Below are 21,879 nucleotides of genomic sequence, written 5' to 3'. Positions count from 1 at the left end.
ATTTTGGAGGTTTCTAATTATTTCGAGGAGACTGAAGTTAGGATTAAAGGGACCATTTGGAGCAGCCACTTTTGAGATAAATTATAGATTTTTCTGACTAGGTATGTGATAAATGGAGAGTCACAAACTTCAGAGATTTAAGAACATTTGTTTAGTGCAGCGGTTCTCAATCTGTGGGTTGCGACCCCTTTGGGGGTTGAACAACCCTTTCACAGGGGTTGCCTAAGACATAACAGTAGCAAAATTACAGTTATGAAGTAGCAACGAAAATAATTTTATGGTTGGGGGGTCACCACAACATGAGGAACTCTGTTAAAAGGGTCGTGGCATTAGGAAGGTTGAGAACCACTGGTTTAGTATAACCTGGGACTTGAAATGGACAATTGTTTTGGGCATCATGGCTGTAGTCGTGTGTTTTCTCAGCATAGGTTTGAGAGTGGATAGGATGGTGTCTGGATCTCACAAGGAGTCCATTCTGATACCTTTCATGCTGTTGACTTTCTCCTAGACCTCTATTGCTGAATGCTTGACATACCTGGATAACGGTGTTGTGTTTGTCGGGTCTCGCCTTGGCGACTCCCAGCTTGTGAAGGTGAGAAGATGCTTTCTTTCTTGCTTCTTTTTCACTGGCTTCCCTGCTGCTTGGTCGGGTTTCTCTTGTATTCAGTGCCTCTCAGAATTTCTTCTGTTCATCCATATTCCTACTATGCATCTTTCTACTTGTTTGATTTAACATCCTCCCCTGACCAGCTCTTTGTCCTAAAGGTTCATTCAGCTAATGTGCCAGGCAAGATGCTGGGTGCTATGGACAATGATGAGCAAGACCCAGCTCCTGCCTTGAAAAGGTCATAGTCTAATGTACTGAATATCCTTTAGAATATAAAAATGTTAGACCTTCTCTGCAGAGAAATGCATGCAAACATTTTATGTTAATGTCCAAACTGTTTCATTAGAAATTCCTGGCTGGTTAGTGGGTCACCTGTAGGACAAACATGTTCCTTAGCTGACAGTCCCCTTCTAAAAACCTTTAGTGGAGCACAGGAAGGGCAGCTCAAGCAGGATTGAGGGTTTCTTTTGGATAAAGACTATCACTTTTGGGGTGAGTCTGAGTGTTATAGGACTAACATTTTTCTTTCTTCTTAGCTCAATGTTGACAGCAATGAACAAGGCTCCTATGTAGTGGCCATGGAAACCTTTACCAATTTAGGACCCATTGTGGACATGTGTGTGGTGGACCTGGAGAGACAGGGGCAGGGACAGGTAAGGGGATCACCCTGGAAATGGATAGTTGATGTGCCCAGACTGTGCCCTCCTGGGTTTGCCTGTCTTGAATGGGGAGTGCGCACTGAAGATAACTTTTAAGAGCCTTACTCGCTAATCTCAGTGGTAGAAGGATAACTACCATTTATTGAGTGCCTATCTTGGTCTGCCAGGCACTTTATATACATTATCTATAATTGCATGAGTACCCTGGTAGGGATTCTTGGCCATTTCTAAAAAGTGAGGAAATTTAGGGCTGAGAGGGATTAAATAACTTGTCCAAGGTCATATAAGTAGTAAATGGCAGGTATGTCTAATTTCAGGTCCTGTGATCTTTCTAGTAAACTGGGTTCCAAGGGTGGAAGCAAACTTGCTAGAAGTAGTAGGAGCTTTTTGCTTTTCGGACTAGGACATCCTGTCTGCTCTGTATATTTGGGAGACTTTGGAGATGAGCCTCTGCTGAGTCTGCATCTCTAAACCTAGCTCCACAGTAAGGGTCCTTAGGTTTAGGTACAGCTTGTTTACTTTCTTTATGATGGCCCCAGCTCTGGAGGGGGTTATTTAGAAACCTGTTCTCTCCTTGCAGCTGGTCACTTGCTCTGGGGCTTTCAAAGAAGGTTCCTTACGGATCATCCGGAATGGAATTGGAATCCACGAGCATGCCAGCATTGACTTACCAGGCATCAAAGGTAGCCTTTTGGTGATGTAGGATGTGAATCTTATTTGAATGACCTTGGCTTTTGTTCTTGTTTCTTGTCCTGGAGGCACTTTGGTGAGGGCTAGAGGAAAACAGATCCCATGAAGAGTACAGAAAGCCATGATAACACTGAAAAGATAGAAGCTTAAACATACTTAAACGTGTAAAAGTTAACTTAAAAAAAGAATGCTATTGACCGAAATTGGATAATGAAATAGAGGAATGGGGAGGAAAATACAACAAATTAAATTTAATGTTGTTAATAGGGAACTGATAGAATTCCTAAAGGAAGTGGGGATTGAGGATATCCTAGAAATATATAGGTAACTTGTAGAACAAAAATACAAGTCTTCCTCAATTCTAGGAGAACTAATGTAATAAAAAAGATCAAAGACTGCACAATGAAAGACTTTTGCAGTATATAAACAGTAAACATAACCTAAAGTAATGTGATAGAACTGATACCAAACATATATATCTGTCTCAGATACTTGGTACTCTGTCAGTAAATGTGAATGGGCTAAACTTACCTATTACAAGAAAAAGATGATCACATTGAATCAGAGAACAAAACCAGTTTAACATTGTATATAGGAAGTACATCTAAAGTAAAGTAATTTAGAATATAAACAGGAGGATGGGGACAGAAAAGAAACACAGGTTTATGAATGAGAAAGGAAGAGATCATATAACTGCAAAACCCAAGATAATCAACGGAAAAACTAGACAATAACTCATTAGGGTGGCAGGATATAAAATTAATGTACTAAAATCAATAACTTTTATTTAAAAACACAATTAGAAGGTATAGTAAAGGGAAAGAGGCAATTTGTAATAGCAGCCAAAAGATAAAATACTAGGAATAAATTTAACAAGAAATGTGCAAAATCTGTGTGCAGAAAACTTTTAAAGTACTCTTGAAGGATTAAAATAATAGGTTGATCAAATGAAAAAAACATACCAAGGTCTTATAAATCATTATAGAGCTGTTCTCTCTTTGACTTTTTATGTATAATGTATCTCAATAAAAATATCAATAGGTTTTTTCCTTGATGTAGACAAGTCCAAATGAAAAAAGGAAGAAACAAGAAAAGCCAGGAAAACTTAAGAGCAGTGAGACGGGACTAGCCTTACCAGATATTAAAATGTACTATTAAACCTAAGTAACTGGTAGTGTGGTTTTGGTGCACAAACAGGCAGAGTCCCATGGGCAGACTGAAAAGTCTAGAAGTAATATAGTTATATGTGGGAGTTTAGTGTATGATAGTGACAGTATCTTAATTCAGTGAGGTAAAGGTGACTCTTTATTATTATCCTTTAATCTTCACCTGAGGATATTTTTGCATTTATTCTCAGACAGAGTGGGGGGGGGGGGGCGGGGAGAAATATTGATGTGAGAGAGACACATTGACTGGTTGCCACCTGCATTGGGGTCCCCAACCAAGGTACATGCCCTTGGCTGGAATTGAACCCGGGACTCCCTGGTCCACAGGCCAATGCTCTAACCGCTGAGCAAAACCAGTCAGGGCAAAAGCGATTCTTTTAATAGATGGTGTGGGATAACAGTCATTTGAGAAGAGATAAGGTGGGACCCATACTGCACAATGTATACTTTGCTGGAATCTAAATGGATCGAAAACTTAAAGTAAAATATGAAGCCATACAAAAGCTAAAAGAAGAAATTTGTGATTTCTTTCTAATTTTGGAGTGGGGAAGGTCTTTTAAACTGTGACTTAGAATACAGAAGCCAAAAAGAAAGATTGATAAATTCAACAACATAAAAATAAAACACTCCTCCATGGCAAAAACAGAACACTGTAGCCCAGCCAGTGTGGTTCAGTGAATTGAGTGTCATGGCGTGGACTGAGAGGTTCCTGTTCAATTCCCTGTCAGGGCACATGCCTGTGGTCTTGATTTCCAGTAGGGGGCGTGCAGGAGGCGGCTGCTTGATGTATCTCTTTCACATTGATGTTTCTATCTTTCTCTCCCTTCCCCTTTCTCTAAAAAATCAATGAAAATATATTTTTTAAAAACCACTGTAGCCCAGCCAGTATGGCTCAGTGGTTGAGCGTCGACCCATGCACCAAGAGGTCACCAATTCATTTCCTGGTCAGGGCACGTGCCCAGGTTGTGGACCTAATCCCCAGTGGGAGGCATGCAGGAGGCAGCTAATTGATGTTCTCTCTTACTAATGTTTCTATTTCTCCCTTTCCCTCTAAAAGCCTTAAAGAAAACAAATCACCTTAAGTTAGAAAGAAGAAATGTCTAACTAGTTAAAAATGTGTCATCTTCTAGCCAAAGGCCCAATCTCCCTAATTCATGGAAAAAATTTCTAGAAAAATCATCAAATTTCCTGTCCCCGATTTGGCAAAGGATATGAACGGACAGGTAACAGGTCTCGCTTTGTATTAAGAGAAATGCAAATCAGAACAAAGTGGTGATATCCTTCTTTACCAGATAACCAAAATCCAAAAGTTTGACAATACATTATGTTGGTGAGGCCATGAGGAATTAAGGGTGCTCCCGACAAACCCAGTTCTGGACATTACCCCACAGACCTTCATAGGTAGCAAATGACATATATGTAAGATTATTCCTTGTGGCATTGTGTGTTAATAAGAAAATCCACTAAGAAAGTGTCCAGCAGTGGACATACTAATAAACTGGTATAGCCATACAATTAAATACTGTGCAGATGTCAAAAAAAAGGAGTTGTTCTGTAGAGACTCAGGCATATAGTAAATGAGAAAACAAGGTGTGGAATGGTGCGTCATAGGCTGTATTATATTTGTATTTGCTTATAATGCAATGTTTACCTATTCCTTAAATTAAAAAAATAATTTGAGCCCTGGCCGGTTTGGCTCAGCAGTGGAATGTTGGCCCACAGACCAATGAGTAGCGGGCTTGATTCCGGCCAAGGGCACGTACCTCATTTTCTCTTTGTTCCCAGCTTTGGTCAGGGTTGTGCTGGAGGCAGCCAGTTGATGTGTCTCTCTCATGTCGATGTTTCTCTCTCTCTCCCTTTCTCTTCCTCCCACTCTATCTGAAGATAAATAGAAAAATATCCTCGGGTGAGGATTTAAAAAAAAAAATTGAATTATTAATGTTACCCCAGTAAATTTAGTTAAATAAAAAAAGTAAATTGGAAGGACAAACTAGAAATTATTCTCTTTGTTACTATCTTTATTGTTTAGAGTATGACAGATATTCCCTCTCCCCCATTATTCCCTTTCACCCAGCTCCTTCCCCACCACCACTCTCTCATCTGCGGCCATGGGCAATGCATATATGCATATAAGTTCTTTGGTTGATCTCTTCCCTGCTCCCCCTTCCGTCTGAGATTTATCAGTCTGTTCCATGTTTCCACACCTCTGGTTCTGTTCTGTTCATGTGTTTATTTGTTCATTAGATTCCACATATCAGTGAGGTCATGCGATATTGATCTTTCTGGGACCTGGAGATTATTTGAAGTAAAATAATCCAGTTAGAAGCTATTCTCGGAAGGAGAGGTATAGGAGTGAGACTGGTGTTGCACGTTTTAAAAATAAGTTTGACTTTGAGTCATGCAAATGTATTATCTGAAATCAAATGAAAAACTTTAAAATATCCGGCTCAAAACAGTTTTTAGAATATCTGACTTTTTCAGAAGACTCCAAATTTCCTGCTCTTCCCGTGGGGTCAGCTGGCCCTTCCTTAGATGTGTTGGTCTCTGCTCTGCATCTTGATCTTTGATCTTTGTTCCAGGCCTATGGCCACTGCGATCTGATCCTAACCGGGAGACTGATGACACTTTGGTGCTCTCTTTTGTGGGCCAGACAAGGTAAGATGAGTCTGGTGCCAGCTCCAAGTGCTCATGAGAAGGGTTTGGGGAGGGAAGTTGGTCCGGCTGACCTTGGCCTTCCTTCTGCTGCAGAGTTCTCATGTTAAACGGAGAGGAGGTGGAAGAAACTGAACTGATGGGTTTTGTGGACGATCAGCAGACTTTCTTCTGTGGCAACGTGGCTCATCAGCAACTTATTCAGGTAACAACTGCGAAGGGGTCAGGCCCCAAGTCCTTGAATTTGACCTAGAGTGTAGTGTAGAACAGCACCGGATTTTAAAACAGTCCATTATTATGGCTCTAAAAGTAACATTAAAAGGCTAGAAAAGAATTAAATTACTTGATAACCCACTACTCAGAGTTAGTAATTTAGCAACTCTTAACTTTGGAGTTGTTGCTTTTAGCTTTGTGACCTCTGCAAATGTATGTACATTGTTTATTCATGTCTTTTTTTTATAGACTGGGATTAGAATATTTATATTTTGGAGGGGGTATTGTTTTAGCACTAATTATATCCTGTGTTCTGTGACACATTTCCCTCCTCGTTATAACATTAATACATACTTATTGGAAAAATATAGAAAAGTACAGAGAAGAAAAACAATCATCATTCTACCATCCATATAGGATTGTTGGCAGCATTCTCCACATATTATTAGAACCAGAGCTCTGACGCTTTGGATTCTTATATTTATTTATTTATTTTTGTTAATCCTCACCCAGAGATATTTTTTTTCCATTGATTTTTGGAGAGAATGGAAGGAAGGGAGGGAGTGGGGGGCGGGGTGAGAGAGAGAGAGAAACACTCATGTGAGAGAGACACATCAGTTGGCTGCCTCCTCTACATGCCCCGCTTGGGCAGGGATTGAACCTGCAACCCAGGTATTTACCCTTGACCAGGAATCAAACCTGAGACCCTTTGGTGCACAGACCTGCACTCTAATCACTGAGCACACTGGCCAGGGCCGCATTCTTATTTTAAATCTTTGTGCAATTTGGGGTCAGAAGCCTTTTGACACTTCTTATTCTTGAAATGTGTTTACAGTAACTAGCAAAAGTGAATTCTTTAAGAAAGTAATACTAACAAATGATCTACCATTATTTTTCAGGAATGAGGCTTGAAAAAGATTATGTTAAATACGTAATGATGTGACACTTCCAACGTTTTTTAATATCTAAATTCTTTACTGTGTACAATTCATTAAAATTATTTAAAATTCTCTAGTAAAGGCAACAGAATTGCATTGACATGTTTTATAAATTTATCACTGAAATAAAGCAAAAGGCAGGTTGATGACATTGTTATGTATCTATTCATCTTACCTATCAAAACTGAATTTATATTTAAGGAGGAAAGCCGTTTAGTAGTAGATACGTAAGCCGTGCCGTCTTCAGGCCACTAAATGGAAAATACTGACAAAGCATTCAGTATTGCCCCCTCCCACTCAGTCCACACACAGACAGAACCTTCCCTCCAGTTTTTACCAAATCCATCATTGCCTGTTGGCTAAAAGAAATACCAAATGGGTAAAAAGATGGAAATAGTTAATAAATCCTCAGGCACTCAAGTGCTATACCTGCCACTAGCAAATACTGACTGTGGCCAGAATGGAGAACAGCTCAAAAGGTGTTCTGGGTGTGTAAACAAAGAGCATCAGGGTCCCTCCAAACATAAAATTTGCCGGAGGGGCAATTCCCTTACCCAAGGTCCTGAAATTAGTATGTAGTAAGCTTCAGGTCTGTCTGGCTTAAAAGTCTATCTTTCCATTTATATGCCTTTGATTGTTGAGTATTAGTTTTTGAAAGGGGTCAAAATGAGTCATTAAGGCCTTGGTCTTGACTGATGGGTTGCCCATGAGATGGTAAGAATATTGAACGTCATATGAGGATGTATATCAGCATTATGATCTCTGTAAGGTTTAAATTTTATAGATATCTGAAAAATGAAAATAAGATTATTCTAAAAGTACCTGTTCTTTCCAGCTCTAAGTTCTTTATTTTATTGCTTTACATAAATATATATGTTTTTTTAAAGTTTCAACAGACATTGTAAAATATGGTTAAATGAGCAGATGCCCATAGTATCTCATGACTCTGATCTCACTTTGCTATGGCACATGTTATTGTGTTTAGTGTAAATAGCTATTAAGTTGATTTTATGACCAAGAGTTTTTTGGATGATATTTGTGGAATTAATAACGTATGCTGTTTCCAAATGTATCACTTGCTTTTAACACGTGTGTTATTAAAGTTGGTATGTTGTAGTATGCATTAAAAAGAACTTGGATATTGTAGAGGTCTCACTTTTTGGTTGATAAAAACTCCTAGACTGGTAGTAGTCACAGGATCTTATGCTACTGATTCCTTTGCATAGGATGTGGTCTGAGTTACCCAAGCATTAACCAGAATGAAACAAGCTGCCTTTTTTTTCTGGTTTTAGGTATGCAAACTGTAAACTGCCTTAGGCCAGTCTTCCTCAGGGCTTCAACTAAAAATAACATTGTAATTAATCATTGCAAGGTATTGGAAAAATATATATATGGCAGAAGAGGACTTGTGTAGCTTATTCTTAGGGCTCTTCTAGGGCAGCTGTTAGCACTTTCCCACTTCTGCCTAGGTCCCTGCAGGTACCTGTAGACATTGCTTTTTTTCCTCTAGATCACTTCCGCATCCGTGAGGTTGGTCTCTCAAGAACCCAAAGCTCTAGTTAGTGAATGGAAGGAGCCTCAGGGCAAGAACATCAGCGTGGCCTCCTGCAACAGCAGCCAGGTAGTAGTAGCTGTGGGAAGGGCCCTCTACTACCTGCAGATTCATCCTCAGGAGCTCCGGCAGATCAGGTGTGTGCTTATCTGTCAGCACTTTTCCCTCTCTTGTTTTCTGGGACTTCTTTCATCCTTGGCTTCTTTCCTCTGCCATATTCCTCTTTGTTCAGCCACACAGAGATGGAACACGAAGTGGCCTGCTTGGACATCACCCCCTTAGGGGACAGCAACGGACTGTCCCCTCTTTGTGCCATTGGCCTCTGGACAGATATCTCAGCCCGTATCTTGAAGCTACCCTCTTTTGAGCTACTGCACAAAGAAATGCTGGGTGGAGGTATGGTTCTTTTAAGGCTCTGGGTTGGGATTAGAGTCAGAATGTGGAACGAGAATTTAATGTGCCCCTTTCCCACAGAGATCATTCCTCGTTCCATCCTGATGACCACCTTTGAGAGTAGCCACTACCTCCTTTGTGCCTTGGGAGATGGTGCACTTTTCTACTTTGGGCTCAACATTGAGACAGGTGAGAATAGCACTTTTCGAGTGAGAGGCTGTTTGAAAAATAAGGAGGGTTGGAATTGCAGAATTCTTAGCCTGAAGATACTGCTGTGGAACCATCACAACCCAGCTGTTTGTCCTTTTTCCTTCTTTCTTCGGATGCCATTCTTTCTGTAGGCCTATTGAGTGACCGCAAGAAGGTGACTTTGGGCACCCAACCCACGGTGTTGAGGACTTTCCGTTCTCTTTCTACCACCAACGTCTTTGCCTGCTCTGACCGCCCCACTGTCATCTATAGCAGCAACCACAAATTGGTCTTCTCCAATGTCAACCTCAAGGAAGTGAACTACATGTGTCCCCTCAACTCAGATGGCTATCCTGACAGGTGAGCCTCTTTTTCTTTCTTCAGCAAGAACTGTGGATTGAGGGCATTGTGATGTTTTCCTCAAACCCCTCCCCTCCAGCCTTTTCCCAGCGTCACAATCATGAGAACGCTGAGATGGGAAGGGTAGAGCTGAGGTTCTCAAATCTGACTACTATAGAAATGTCTGGGAAACTTTTTAAACGACAGATTTTTTTGAATCCTCAGATTCTGATTCAGCAGATCTGAGGTTGGGCTTTAGAAACTATTTTCAGAAAACCTCTCAGGTGTTTCAAATGATTAAATTCTGGTTTAGAAATCATTACGTAAGAGCTTTCAGTGTGGCCCCTGCCAGCAGCCACAGCACTGCCTGGGAGCTCCTGAGAAATGTTATTCCCGGGGGAGCGGTCTGATTTAATAAGCCCTCCAGCGGATTCGTGATAGTTTGAGAGAGTAATTGAAAATCTGTGTTCTAGATTTTGATACTGCATTTTTTTTTTTTTTTTAATCCTCACCCGAGGACATTTTTCCATTTTTTTTGTTCAGACAGAGTGGGAGGGAGAGGGAGAGAGAGAGAGAGAAAGAGAGAAACATTGACGTGAAAGGGACACATCAAGTGGTTGCCACCTGCACAACCAACCAGGGCCGGAGACAAACTGCAACCGAGGTACGCGCCCTTAGTGGGAACCGAACCCGGGTCTCTCTGGACCGCAGGCCGACGCTCTAACCGCTGAGCCAAACAGGCCAGGGCTGATACTGCATATTAATATTAAATTGAAATTGAAAGCTGTTAAATCTCAGCCTAGGCTCACCTGGACCTATTAAATAAAATCTTGGGTTGGAACCAGGCATCAGAATTTTGAAGTCCTTTCCAGATGGTTTTTAGCCTAAGGGTCAAAGTTGAGAACCTCTGCCTTGGAGGAAGCTAGTGAAATTCTGCCTTGTTTTTTTCCCCCTTATGGCAGTGGTTCTCAACCTGTGGGTCGCGACCCCTTTGGGGGTTGAACGACCCTTTCACAGGGGTCGCCTAAGACCATCGGAAAACACATATTTCCGATGGTCTTAGGAACCAAGACACCGCTCCTCTATCCGTCTCCAGGTGGGTCCGCCAACATGCAGATACTTCCATGAGGAACTGTATTAAAGGGTCGTGACGTTAGAAAGGTTGAGAACCACTGCCTTATACTGTAGTTACCTCTTAGAATCCTTTTCTTTCTTGGATCTACTTATTCTAAACCCAGATTCTTCTTTCCAGCCTGGCACTGGCCAACAACAGCACCCTCACCATTGGCACCATCGACGAGATCCAGAAGCTGCACATTCGCACAGTTCCCCTCTATGAGTCTCCCAGGTGAGGCTGGGGGTAGGACGCTGCTGAGGGTGGTGGTCTGGGAGTTGGTGGAGAGGCTCCAGACTTTTTCTGAGAGGCACTGTTGTTCTGTACTTGTTCTGCAGGAAGATCTGCTATCAGGAAGTGTCCCAGTGTTTTGGGGTCCTCTCCAGCCGTATTGAAGTCCAGGACACAAGTGGAGGCACAACTGCTCTGAGGCCCAGTGCCAGCACCCAGGTGAGGGCATTAGAGCAAGGGCAGACTTTTCATTTTCAGCTTTGCAGGCCACATAGTCTCAGTGACTACTCACTCCGCCCTTGAGAGGACGAGCAGCCATGGACAACAGGTGGGCCCAGCTGGGTTCCAGTAAAACTTTACTTATGAAAACAAGCAGGAGCCCTGGCCAGTTTGGCTCAGTGGTTATAGTTTCGGCCCACGGACCAAAGAGTTGTGGATTCAATTTCTGCCAAGGGCACGTACCTCGGTAGTGGTTCGTCCCCGGCTGGTTGTGGTCGTACTGGAAGCAACCAGTTGATGTGTCTCTCACATCAACGTTTCTCTCTGTCCCTCTCCCCCACCTCCCTCCGCCTTCCTTCCCTCCTTCCCACTCTATCTAAAGATAATGGAAAAAAATATACTTGGGTGAGGATTAAAGAAGTAAAAATAAATAAATAAAAACAGGCAGGAGCTGAATTTGGCCCCCTCACTAGAGGGTTGGGAAGAATTCAGGGTATGTGTGGCAGTGAGTGATTTTTGCTGCTCAGTAGCTTGGCGGGATGAAAAATTTATCTCATCATAAGTTTGGGTACTTGTAGGGTGTGCATAATTGGGGATGGGGTAGCATAATCATCAAGAGCATGGGATTTGGAGTTTGACAGAACTGGCTTCAAGGTTTATTGCTAGCTGTGTGACCTTGGGCAAATCTAAACTTGGATTTTCTCTTCTATAAATGCTAGTGATAGGACATTCTAGAGCTGCACATAATGGGGCTATTAGCCGATCATCTCATTGCATGTGTTCTCTGCCTTGCTTGCTCCCAGGCATCTGTGATAGGACTTCTTCCCTAATCAATCCCCAGTAGAATATCTTGATGGTTTTCTTTTATTTGAAGTACTCCCCTGCTGTTCCCATTGGGAGAGTTGGAGTCTGTCACTTTCTTAGGTATCCTGGTTCCTCCTCAGCCTTGCGTGATTGACATGGCATCACTGATTTAATGATCTTTACTGACCCTTAGATTCTTGTGTTGGGACTTCTGTGTTAATTCCATTCGGAATGTGGATCCTTATCCTCAGTCCCCATGTCCTCTGAAGCCCTCTGCTCTTCAGGCTCCACTCAAACTGCCACCTTCAGAGTTGTCCTCATTCAGTCTCAGCCTCTGTCCCTGATCCTGTCTGTTCACCTCACTGATGCTCCCAGCACGTGTTCTGCTTTCAGAGGGTGATGAATGTGCCTTCTGTTCTCAGGCCCTGTCCAGCAGCGTCAGCTCCAGCAAGCTGTTCTCCAGCAGCACAGCCCCTCATGAGACCTCCTTCGGAGAAGAGGTGGAGGTGCACAACCTCCTTATCATTGACCAGCACACCTTCGAAGGTGCAGATGAATGCTTTCTATCATTTTGTACCTACATTATCCCTAAACTAGGCAGTTCTGGGCCTGATATATTCCAAAATTTGGTAGACACTGTGGTAGATCATCCTCGGAGGAGAAGGAAGGAGGGGTGGGACCTCAGGTTCGTGTAGGCTGGAGAGGGAGTGTCTGTGCAGGAGGAACGGCAGCAGACGAGTGCACTGTCGCTACCTGTACTGTTTGGGGCCGAGCTGTGAGCCTCCGACGTGCAGGATTACATGCGCATGGGGTCATCAGCCAGTCACCCTCTCCACTCTCCTTCTAGTGCTTCATGCCCACCAGTTTCTGCAGAACGAGTATGCCCTCAGTCTGGTCTCCTGCAAGTTGGGCAAAGACCCCAACACGTACTTCATTGTGGGCACAGCCATGGTGTACCCAGAGGAGGCGGAGCCCAAGCAGGGTCGTATTGTGGTGTTTCAGTATTCAGATGGTAAGTGGGCACGGTCTCCAGCTTTTGAGAGATTTGAAAATCTGTGAAAGTAAGCAGGCTGTTTTAGGTTTCAGAGGCTCCATTAGGCAGCAGTAGAACTTGTGTTAATTGTTGTGACACGAGACATTCTATTCCCTCCTCTGCTGACGGTCTGAATGCGTTTTGGAGTAGGTGCACAGAGGCACGTATGATCTAGCATGTGTTTCTTCCTTTTCTGCTCTTTGAAAGGCAGAAAAGGGGAGAGGTGAATGAAGGGTAAGAGAATCTAGTGGCTAGAGTAAGAGTGACAAGTTCTGGTTCTCAGCCATTTAGGACTTCTTTCCAGCTTCAAGACTTTGTGTTCATTTCTATATCTTTGCTCATCTCCCCAATCTAGTATGGTCCCAAAGACCAGCTTTCAGCCCAGAAATCTTGAATCAGACAGCCAAAATGGAGTTGGTTTCCATCTTGAGAGACAGATCTGGAGTTTCAGGGTGGGCACTGAAACTTGGACACTGTCTGGAATCACTGCACATGACCTTGGGGCTCATACTTCCCATGGTGATTGACCTCATGAAACGCTGACTGTATTTCTGCCTTCACATGAGTGCTTTTGGGGTAGGAGTTAGAGCCAGAGGGGGAATCAGAGTTTTCTTTTGATTAAAGTGTGGGCTCATAAAGGAGACTCAAGAGTATCTCACCCCTCCTTCCAGGAAAACTGCAGACTGTGGCTGAAAAGGAAGTTAAAGGGGCCGTGTACTCGATGGTGGAATTTAATGGAAAGCTGTTAGCCAGCATCAATAGCACGGTGAGTCCCATATCACTTGGTAGGTATCATACCTTAGGTTGCACACTATTGTCCCTGGAGCATTTCACCTTTATTTTATATAATATATAAATTATATTATTATGTGTCCAGTTTTAAGGGTGGCAGGATAGTGGGGGTGGAAGGTAGAGCTGGGAATCTGGAGGTTTGGGTTGGACCAAATATCAGACTTGGCTGTGTGAACCCCAGGAGTATCAGATCCTAAGTGGATGTGGGTGGCGATTGAGAAGAGTAAGAGGTACGACCCTGCTCCAGAAGGGGCCTGAGTGTGGGAGCTCCTGTCCGTGGTGTTGCAGGGTGCCACCCTCCCAGTACGTGGGTGTATTTCTCAACCTGAGAACTCTTAGAACCCTGGAGTTTAGGGTTTTTGTGGAGACTTCATCACGTAGGAATGATGAATTATAACTCAATCGCTAGCCCCACTTTCCTCCCCAGATGATGGGTGGGACTGAAAATTCCGAGTTTCTAATCATGGCTTGGTCTTTCTGAGGCTCTTCAGGAGTCACCAAGATGGCCTTATTAGAGCAAAGGACTCCTATCACCTAGGAAGTTCCAAGGGACTTGGGGCTCTGTGTAAGGTGCTTCTATCACCCTCACCCATATCACTTAGGAAATCACAAGGGAAGTGAGGGCAGAGACCAAATATATATATGCCGTCTGTCACGGGAGACACCAGAGGTTTGGTTTGGGACATGCTAAGATCATGTGAAGATGTCAGTTAGGCAGCTAGATGAAGGAGGCTTGGAATCCAAGGAAAGAGGTAGGCTGGAGATAGCAGCGTGGCAGGCAGTAGGTGGCGTTCAAGTGCAAGGTCTGGATGAGCTCACCTCAAACCAGGAGGGAGTTGATAAACTGCACGTGCTGCCGGTGGGTCAGGTGACACAGGGTGAGAACTGACCATTGGCTGTAGCAGCGTGGCAGTCGGTGGGGACCTGGACCAGAGCTCTTTTGAGTGGTGGGGCAGGAAGGAAACCTGATTGAAGAGGGTTCAGCTGGGGTGCAGAGGACAGGACAGCTAGTATTAGATACCCCTTTGTGGAGTTTGGTAGTAAAGGGGAAGAGAGGAAGTAATAGGGTAAGTACAGGAACATCAGAACAAGAGAGTTTTTAACGTTTCAAGTTAGGAAATACTGCTGTGTGTTTCTCTGCTGATGGGAACAGTTTGTTAGAGAGTTGCTGGAGCCGCGGGTTTGGGTAGGCAGGAGGGCGGTGTGGTCTCTACGTGGTGTTGACCTCAGGTGGTGGGAGCATTGGAGTCTTCTTTTGGTCGTGTGCGTCTTCTGTGAAGTAGCCAAGAGGAAAGACGAAGCGGGTTCTGAGATGCTTGAGGAGGGGGGGAGGTGGGGACGTGGCGTCTCAGGACCTGAAGAGAAGTGCATTAGGAAGGTGCACAACTGCTGAGAAGGGTGAGCGTCCACTTCCAGTGAGTGGTCTGGAACCGAGAATGGGACCAGTCACTCTGGTTGGTTGTTCCCCCTCAGCTGTAGTCGAAGATTAGACTTTCATCAAAGTCAGGTTTCATTGGGCGAGCGTGAGCCAAGGAGAGTGGGGCGAGGGAGTTGAGCATCTCTAAGAGAATCCGTACGACCATGGCCTCGGCGTCTGAGCAAGGTGAAGCTGAGCATGCGGCATTCGGAAGTTATTTTTAATGACAGGCTCTAAGGGGTGACAAGGTAAGTGGGGAGAGGGTGTCAGACAAGGGTAGAGATCAAGGTATTGGAAGGATCTTCTCTGTGTGAATATTAAAGTCAGCAGAAATTGCAGGACTGTTGTGTGGGAGGTGACGGCTTCGAGGGGTGGTGGGAGTGGTCTGTGGTGTGAACTTCAGAGCTGGCACCTGTGGGCAGGCGGGGCAGACGTGAAAGGGCAGAGAGGAGGTGCTTGGAGGGCGACGGGAGAGAAGTGGCCAGTTGAGAGGGCCCCAGGGCCCTGTGAAAAGATGCACGTTTCAGCTAGAGTGACAAGGGCTCACGGCGGCATACTCCAGAGGGGCAGTGAACCGGTGCTGGGGTCCGTGGGGTTGGATGTGCTGTCTCAGAAATACCACAGGAGCCACACGTGTTGTTTCAGACTTTCTGGTAACCACATGAATCAAAGTAAACGGAAGCGGGTGAACTTAATCTTAATGCATTTTATTTAACTCAATGGATCCAAAATATTACTTAATATGCAACAACATAAAAATTATTAGTGAGGTAATTTTACCATTTTTTTCATACTAACACTTCACTTCTGGTGTGTGTTTTACACTTGAAGTGCATCTCAGTTTGGGCTAGCCACGTTTCAGGTGTTTCGTAGCCTTGTGTGGTTGGAGGCTGCCATGTTGGACAGTGGAGGTCTAAAGCCTGTTGGGTTGAGAGTGGGAGTCTTGGGTTTTCAGTGGTGTCTGCCGTCACTGCAGATAGGGAGGCTGGTAGTGTGGAGAGGAAGGGGGGGGGTGTTGTCAGGAGTGTGTAGAGCTCTCGCCCCTTCTTCATTCCATTGTTGGAGGTGCCGAGGCCCAGCAAGGCTGGACATACCTGTAGGTGGGATGTCCTGGGCACCCTTGACCCTACCGATGGGGGTGTGGCAGCCATCGTAATTATAAATGACTTGGAGGCCACGCCTGTGGAGCTAGGGTTCTTTGGACACATCTCAAGGAATTGTGGCTTTATGTTTTCTGTTCAGGAGTTTCTGTATGTGCAGAGGCCATCTCAGCCTTGAAGGGTCTGCCAGGGCAGGCTTCTCCGGGAGTTGAGTGTGTGTTCCTTGAACTGGGTTGTGCCATGTCTCTCTGACGTTTCTCTTCATTTGTCTGCCGATTATAAAGTATCTTCATTCTTTTGGAGATATGGTTGTAACTGAAGAAACATGGCAGTGGAGAAGAAAAAACATTTTTTTTCACTTTGGGTGGAAGGGTGGCCACAGACTCAAGTGCTTAAGAGTCCTTTGTTATGTGACCGTGTTTCTGTTGGACTTCCCCATTCATATTTTCTACTCATTGGGCTTGCCTCCCAGGTTCCAGGAATGAACACATTAGAGAAGGGTTTGTAACAGGCGCTTTTGGGGAAGCAACTTAGGTTTTTTCTGGTCAGGAAACTGGAGATGGATCTTCTTTCTAGAGCTATCCTATAGATCTGCCACCAAACTTCAGTCACCAGACACCATCTTTTGTCATCTTCATAGTAGTACTGGCATTACTGTTGACTTAGTGTTTGTCTTTACACTCACCTTTTAATATAAAAGAAAACTTTGTATTACTAGTTTGATGTGCTCACTCTGTTTTCATAGTTCATAAACATAAACACTGAAAAGATCATGCACGTACCTCGTCAGACTGTTTCCCAGCCCACATGCACTTGGTAACTGGTGCTACAGAGGGAGATCTGAGGACCAAGGGCTGGGTAAGACCGTCGTTTTGAGAGGATTCGGGCCCCTCAGGTCGAGAGAAACGCAATGCCCTTCCCAGGTGCGGCTGTACGAGTGGACAACAGAGAAGGAGCTTCGCACTGAGTGCAACCACTACAACAACATCATGGCCCTCTACCTGAAGACCAAGGGCGACTTCATCCTGGTGGGCGACCTCATGCGCTCCGTGCTGCTGCTCGCCTACAAGCCCATGGAGGGCAACTTTGAAGAGGTAGAGGGGGTGGGGCAGGCTTCTCGCTCAAGCCGGGACCCCTGCCTGTGTTTCTCTGGTGGTGAGGGACAGTCAGGCCCAGCAGGGGCGGAAACGGTTTCCCTGGAGCACACATTCTGCATCGATCGGTATTTTTACAGACCCCATCTTGAACTCTGAGCAGGCACCATTTCTGGGTAATTGCAACCAAATGGGCTGTGTTGGCCAGAGACTGGGGGAGAAGCTCTTAGTGGCAGTTGTTAAACCCGGGGCTGGGTCTTCTCAGGCAGGCTCCAGGTTTCTGGCTGAGAGAAGGCAGGCCCAGAGCTGGGCCCATGCACACTGCTGACTGTTTCCTCGTTTGCACCTGGGTGGTTTTAGATTGCTCGGGACTTCAACCCCAACTGGATGAGTGCTGTGGAAATCTTGGACGATGACAATTTCCTGGGAGCTGAAAATGCCTTTAACCTGTTTGTGTGTCAGAAGGACAGGTGCGGGGCCAGCTGTGGGAGTGGAGGGAGGGGCTGCCGCCTGGGTCTGGTGGTGAGGACACTGGTCTCCGCTCAGGCTCTCCTCTGCAGACCAGCTCCTCTACTGTGGGAGGCGTGGGATCACCAGGGAAGCTCAGCACATGGTGTCCACAGCATGTGGTCCCCGTGGGGCAGGGGGTTCGCGTAGTGAGTTGTCACACTGCCTTTCAGCGCTGCCACCACTGATGAGGAGCGGCAACACCTTCAGGAGGTTGGTCTCTTCCACCTGGGCGAATTCGTCAACGTCTTTTGCCACGGCTCTCTGGTCATGCAGAATCTGGGCGAGACATCCACCCCCACGCAGGGCTCGGTGCTCTTTGGCACAGTCAACGGCATGATCGGTAAGGGTCATCCCTGCTGGGCGCGCTCCCACACAGCCGCCCTGAGGTCGCCGTTCTGGGGAAGAGCATGGAGCTGGACGTTTGCAGAGGAGGCTGCAGCGAGCTGGCTCCTCGTGCTGCTCTCCTGGGCTGCCCTTGGTGGGAAACACTCGCTGTGGGCTCCCGCTCTGCAACTCACTGCTCCCTTTGCTGCTTCAGGGCTGGTGACCTCACTGTCAGAGAGCTGGTACAACCTCCTGTTGGACATGCAGAATCGACTCAATAAAGTCATCAAAAGTGTGGGCAAGATTGAGCACTCCTTATATCCTTCCCAGAGGCGTCCCCCTGCTGGGTAGCATGCCCTGACACAGGGAGAGCTGCAGACCCCAAGCTGCTTCTGGAAACTGCTGTCCAAGAAACCTGACTAGGTTCCTATGGGAACCAGACTTTTTTTTTTTTTTTTTTTTGGTATGTGCCCCCAGCGGGAACCAAACCTGGGACTCTGGTCTGTAGGCCAACACTCCAACCGCTGAGCCAAACCGGCCAGGGCAAGACTTTTTTTTTTAACTTACGGAAAAATTCACACACACAGTCATAGAGAGAAGACTATAATGAACCCCCCATGTACTCATCACCCAGCGTCAACTGGTCCATCTTGGAAATGTACATTTAGGTCCCTGAAATGTGTCTGCCTCCGGCTTTCCTGGCATTGCACATCAGTTAGTTCAGATGACAACATAGGGACATCCTTTCAGAGATTTTGTTGGCCTCGCTAGAGAGGCTAGCAGGAGCTGGGGAAAGTAAAGCTAGAAACTCTAGAAGCCCAAGGATCAGCCCTCCCAGGGACACCCAGGATTCCAATAGTGGAAGTTTGTTTATTATTCTGGGAAATTGAAAGGGCGGCCCAGGCAGGAGGTGGGAAGGGCTCCTGCTGCGAGTCTGACGTTGGTCATGCTGTTACAAGGCAGTATGGGCTCCCTGTAGCCAGGGAGGGAGGAGATGGGCTGATGTAGGTGGTTTGCTAACCAGCAGGACTTCTGGCATGCTGCTGGTCTCACAGCCTCGAAGACTGAGGCTAAACTTGGAAGAGGGGTTCTTTCCAGGCCTGCACATCCAGTTTTTTCACCTAGAACACTTGTGAACATCCACACAGCTCCAGGCTCTACACTGAAGTCTGATCTGTACTTTGAAAAACGTTATTTTGAAGAACATTGCAGTTGAGAACTGTTGGAGCAGTATTAATTTTATGTGTCTTTCAGTCCAAAACTCCAAAAAATGATGAGGTATTTAGTTGAATCTGTTTCCTATTCTCATGCTGATTAATTCAGATTGTGGTCTTGAGTAGAGGTGAGGACTGAAAGTAACAGTATTTCCAAATAATTGCACATTCCTTAACTCATCTGTCCACCTGGAGATCCTTTCATACTGAGCGCAAGACAGAACCGGCCACTGGCTTCATCGACGGAGACTTGATTGAGAGTTTCCTGGATATCAGCCGGCCCAAGATGCAGGAGGTCGTGGCAAACCTTCAGGTGAGCTGTGCGGTTTCAGCCCTAGGCCAGTTACACAAGTCCGTCACAGGGCCAGGCACGCCAGGAGACCATCAGGACTCTGGGTGCCTCCTCTCCTCGCTTCCCAGAGACCAGTGGCCCCTTTTATGTGTTCTGCTGCATGGGAAGGTGCAACCTGAGGGTGAGAAGGTGGATCCAAGGCTCAGCTCGGGTAGTCATCAGCTGCCTGGCACTGTACTAGCTACTTGACCCACGTGACCCCTGTACCTGAGCAACGAGGGCACATTGGGGCATGTCTGGGAATTCTGGCAGACCCACAGGAGGGAGGGAGGGCCACAGGGAAGAGAAGTTTCCATAGTGCTGGAGTTTGGGGTGTTGCTCACTGGAGATGGTGCATCTGGGGACCATCCTGGAAGAGAGAAATGTCCTCCAGGCGACAGCTCTGATCCTTGCTGACCTGTACCCCATAGGAGAGGTGTGGGCTTCCTCCCTGCTGTGGCATCCCCTTTCCCAGGGGAGGGAGAGCACACTCTTGGCCCTCACACCTTCCCTCCTGTTCTTGCTGCAGTATGACGATGGCAGCGGAATGAAGCGAGAGGCCACTGCAGACGACCTGATCAAGGTTGTGGAGGAGCTGACGCGGATCCATTAGCCAACGGCGGGGATTCCCTTTCCGAGACCCTCTTGGAAGGCTTTGCCCTCTTGCTTCCCCTCCCCCACCACTGTCTTCTTGGCCATGGGGAACCTTTCCCTAAGCCAGCTGCCCCAGAAGCCACAGTCACCTGTGTGGAAATGGAGATTTCTTAGAACTAAAACCAGTTCACTGGACACCTGGGAATGGGCTGAAGGTGAAATAATTTTCTCCCTGGATTTTTACCAGTCGCACATGATTCCAGCCATCACCGTGGGCCACCAAGCCTTGATTGGTGTTGCAGGTTGTCCTTCCAGGGAGGGATTTTGCAGCTCTTTGGCTGAAAGGAAGCTGTGTGTGTGTGTGAGTGTGTGTGTGTGTGTGTGTGTGTGTGAGACACGTGTTGTCCTCTGCTATCTTTTTATTTAGTTTGGGGGTGTGGGGAGGTTGTGGAGAGAAGGGAAGAGGGGCGGGAAGGGTTTATTGTCTTTGAAGTGAGAGCTTCCTTTGACTTCTGTTGCCTCTGAGAGCTTTGGGTCTGGAGACCTGACCACCAGGCCATAGGCTGCCTGAATATAGAACCTGGAGATGGTGGATGACCCCCACGCCACAGCCTTTTTGTCTCTGGGGAACTGCCTTCTTCAGAGAGAAGAAGGTGGGTGGACGTGAATTGGTGGTTAGTTTCTGAGTTTTACCAAATAAAGTAGACTCTAAGAAGAAAGATCCATTTGTTTCTGCTTTTCTTCTCGCTGCCGGCACTCCAGCATCCTGGTCGTACTGTGTCCAGATTCCCGCAGATTCTTTTCCCACATTGATGGCAGCTGCTGCAGTCACTTGTCATTGCTGCTGGAACAGCAGTAGTAAGATGACGTCTGTATTTGTGAGAGCCTAAGGTGATGGGCACCAGGATTTTGAAATTCCATGGTCTTTGCTTGCCTTTGGTCACCATTTGGTTCCCAGTTGCCTCTGTTAGTAACTTGGGCCTGGGAGTCACTTGGGCTGCCTTTCCCGGCTGTCATTCTGCAGCCCGGTGCAGTCTCCCACCAGCAAGCCCCCAGACCCTGCTCCTCATGCACCTCCCAGCTTCCCGTCAACAAATGCCCTTTGGATTCCACTTTTATGCTCTCTGGGTTTAGTCGAGTAAACCTCTGGTGCCTTTGGTTTGAAAATACAAGAGTAGGGCGCATTTGGGGGTTCACCTTTCTGTCTAGCTAACAGAGCCTGTCTTCTTTCAGCTCAGTGGGTCAGTGTCTGGGCCCACGTTTCCACCAGTGACCCAGTGGGAATAAAGGCTTCTCTGTCCCAACAGTGGAGTCGGGTTGATCCTAGGCATATTGGCCGGCTCCTTTAAGACCAGCCTTTGATACAGTGTCAGGAAAGTTGTGGTTTCAAGTTCAAACTGTGGTTTTGAGAGAGATTCTATCTTCAAAGGAAGAGGGCAAGGAAGCATCTCTGCTTTGGGGGTCTTCTGGAGTGAGTTCCTTCCCTGGAGCAGTCCTTGTGTTTCATTGCTGTTTTTTCCCCTTTGCTGGGCTTTCCGAGGGTGGGGAGCAAGGGTCTTCAAGGGAAAAAAGAAAAAGCATCTCTCAAAAACCACAGTTTGAACTTGAAACTCAACACTGTGATTTGAATTCTTCAAGTCACGGTTTGAATTGAAAAGGCCTGCCCCCATGCCCGCGACTAGCTTTGATGAGGCAGAAGCAGCG

At 46.0% G+C, this 21,879-nt stretch overlaps 1 protein-coding gene across 1 annotated transcript in view; it reads left to right on the top strand.

Annotated features, from left to right (window-relative positions):
• DDB1 (damage specific DNA binding protein 1) overlaps positions 1-20,894 on the top strand; it is a 30,597-nt gene extending 9,703 nt beyond the window's left edge. The window contains exons 8-27 of the mRNA XM_036259185.1: positions 509-592; positions 1,144-1,260; positions 1,847-1,949; positions 5,702-5,777; positions 5,871-5,979; positions 8,436-8,614; positions 8,710-8,873; positions 8,952-9,059; positions 9,212-9,419; positions 10,651-10,746; positions 10,851-10,962; positions 12,189-12,312; positions 12,614-12,778; positions 13,471-13,565; positions 17,032-17,202; positions 17,563-17,672; positions 17,883-18,052; positions 18,251-18,353; positions 19,440-19,563; positions 20,111-20,894. Coding sequence (XP_036115078.1) covers positions 509-592; positions 1,144-1,260; positions 1,847-1,949; positions 5,702-5,777; positions 5,871-5,979; positions 8,436-8,614; positions 8,710-8,873; positions 8,952-9,059; positions 9,212-9,419; positions 10,651-10,746; positions 10,851-10,962; positions 12,189-12,312; positions 12,614-12,778; positions 13,471-13,565; positions 17,032-17,202; positions 17,563-17,672; positions 17,883-18,052; positions 18,251-18,353; positions 19,440-19,563; positions 20,111-20,194 — 2,502 coding nt within the window. The 3' untranslated portion in view covers positions 20,195-20,894. The remainder of the gene's footprint in view (positions 1-508; positions 593-1,143; positions 1,261-1,846; positions 1,950-5,701; positions 5,778-5,870; positions 5,980-8,435; positions 8,615-8,709; positions 8,874-8,951; positions 9,060-9,211; positions 9,420-10,650; positions 10,747-10,850; positions 10,963-12,188; positions 12,313-12,613; positions 12,779-13,470; positions 13,566-17,031; positions 17,203-17,562; positions 17,673-17,882; positions 18,053-18,250; positions 18,354-19,439; positions 19,564-20,110) is intronic.
• Positions 20,895-21,879: the final 985 nt, after the last annotated feature.

Source organism: Molossus molossus, unplaced genomic scaffold (assembly GCF_014108415.1).
Source record: "Molossus molossus isolate mMolMol1 unplaced genomic scaffold, mMolMol1.p scaffold_m16_p_13, whole genome shotgun sequence".
NCBI lineage: Eukaryota > Metazoa > Chordata > Mammalia > Chiroptera > Molossidae > Molossus > Molossus molossus.
This window is presented reverse-complemented; position numbering and strand designations above follow the sequence as displayed.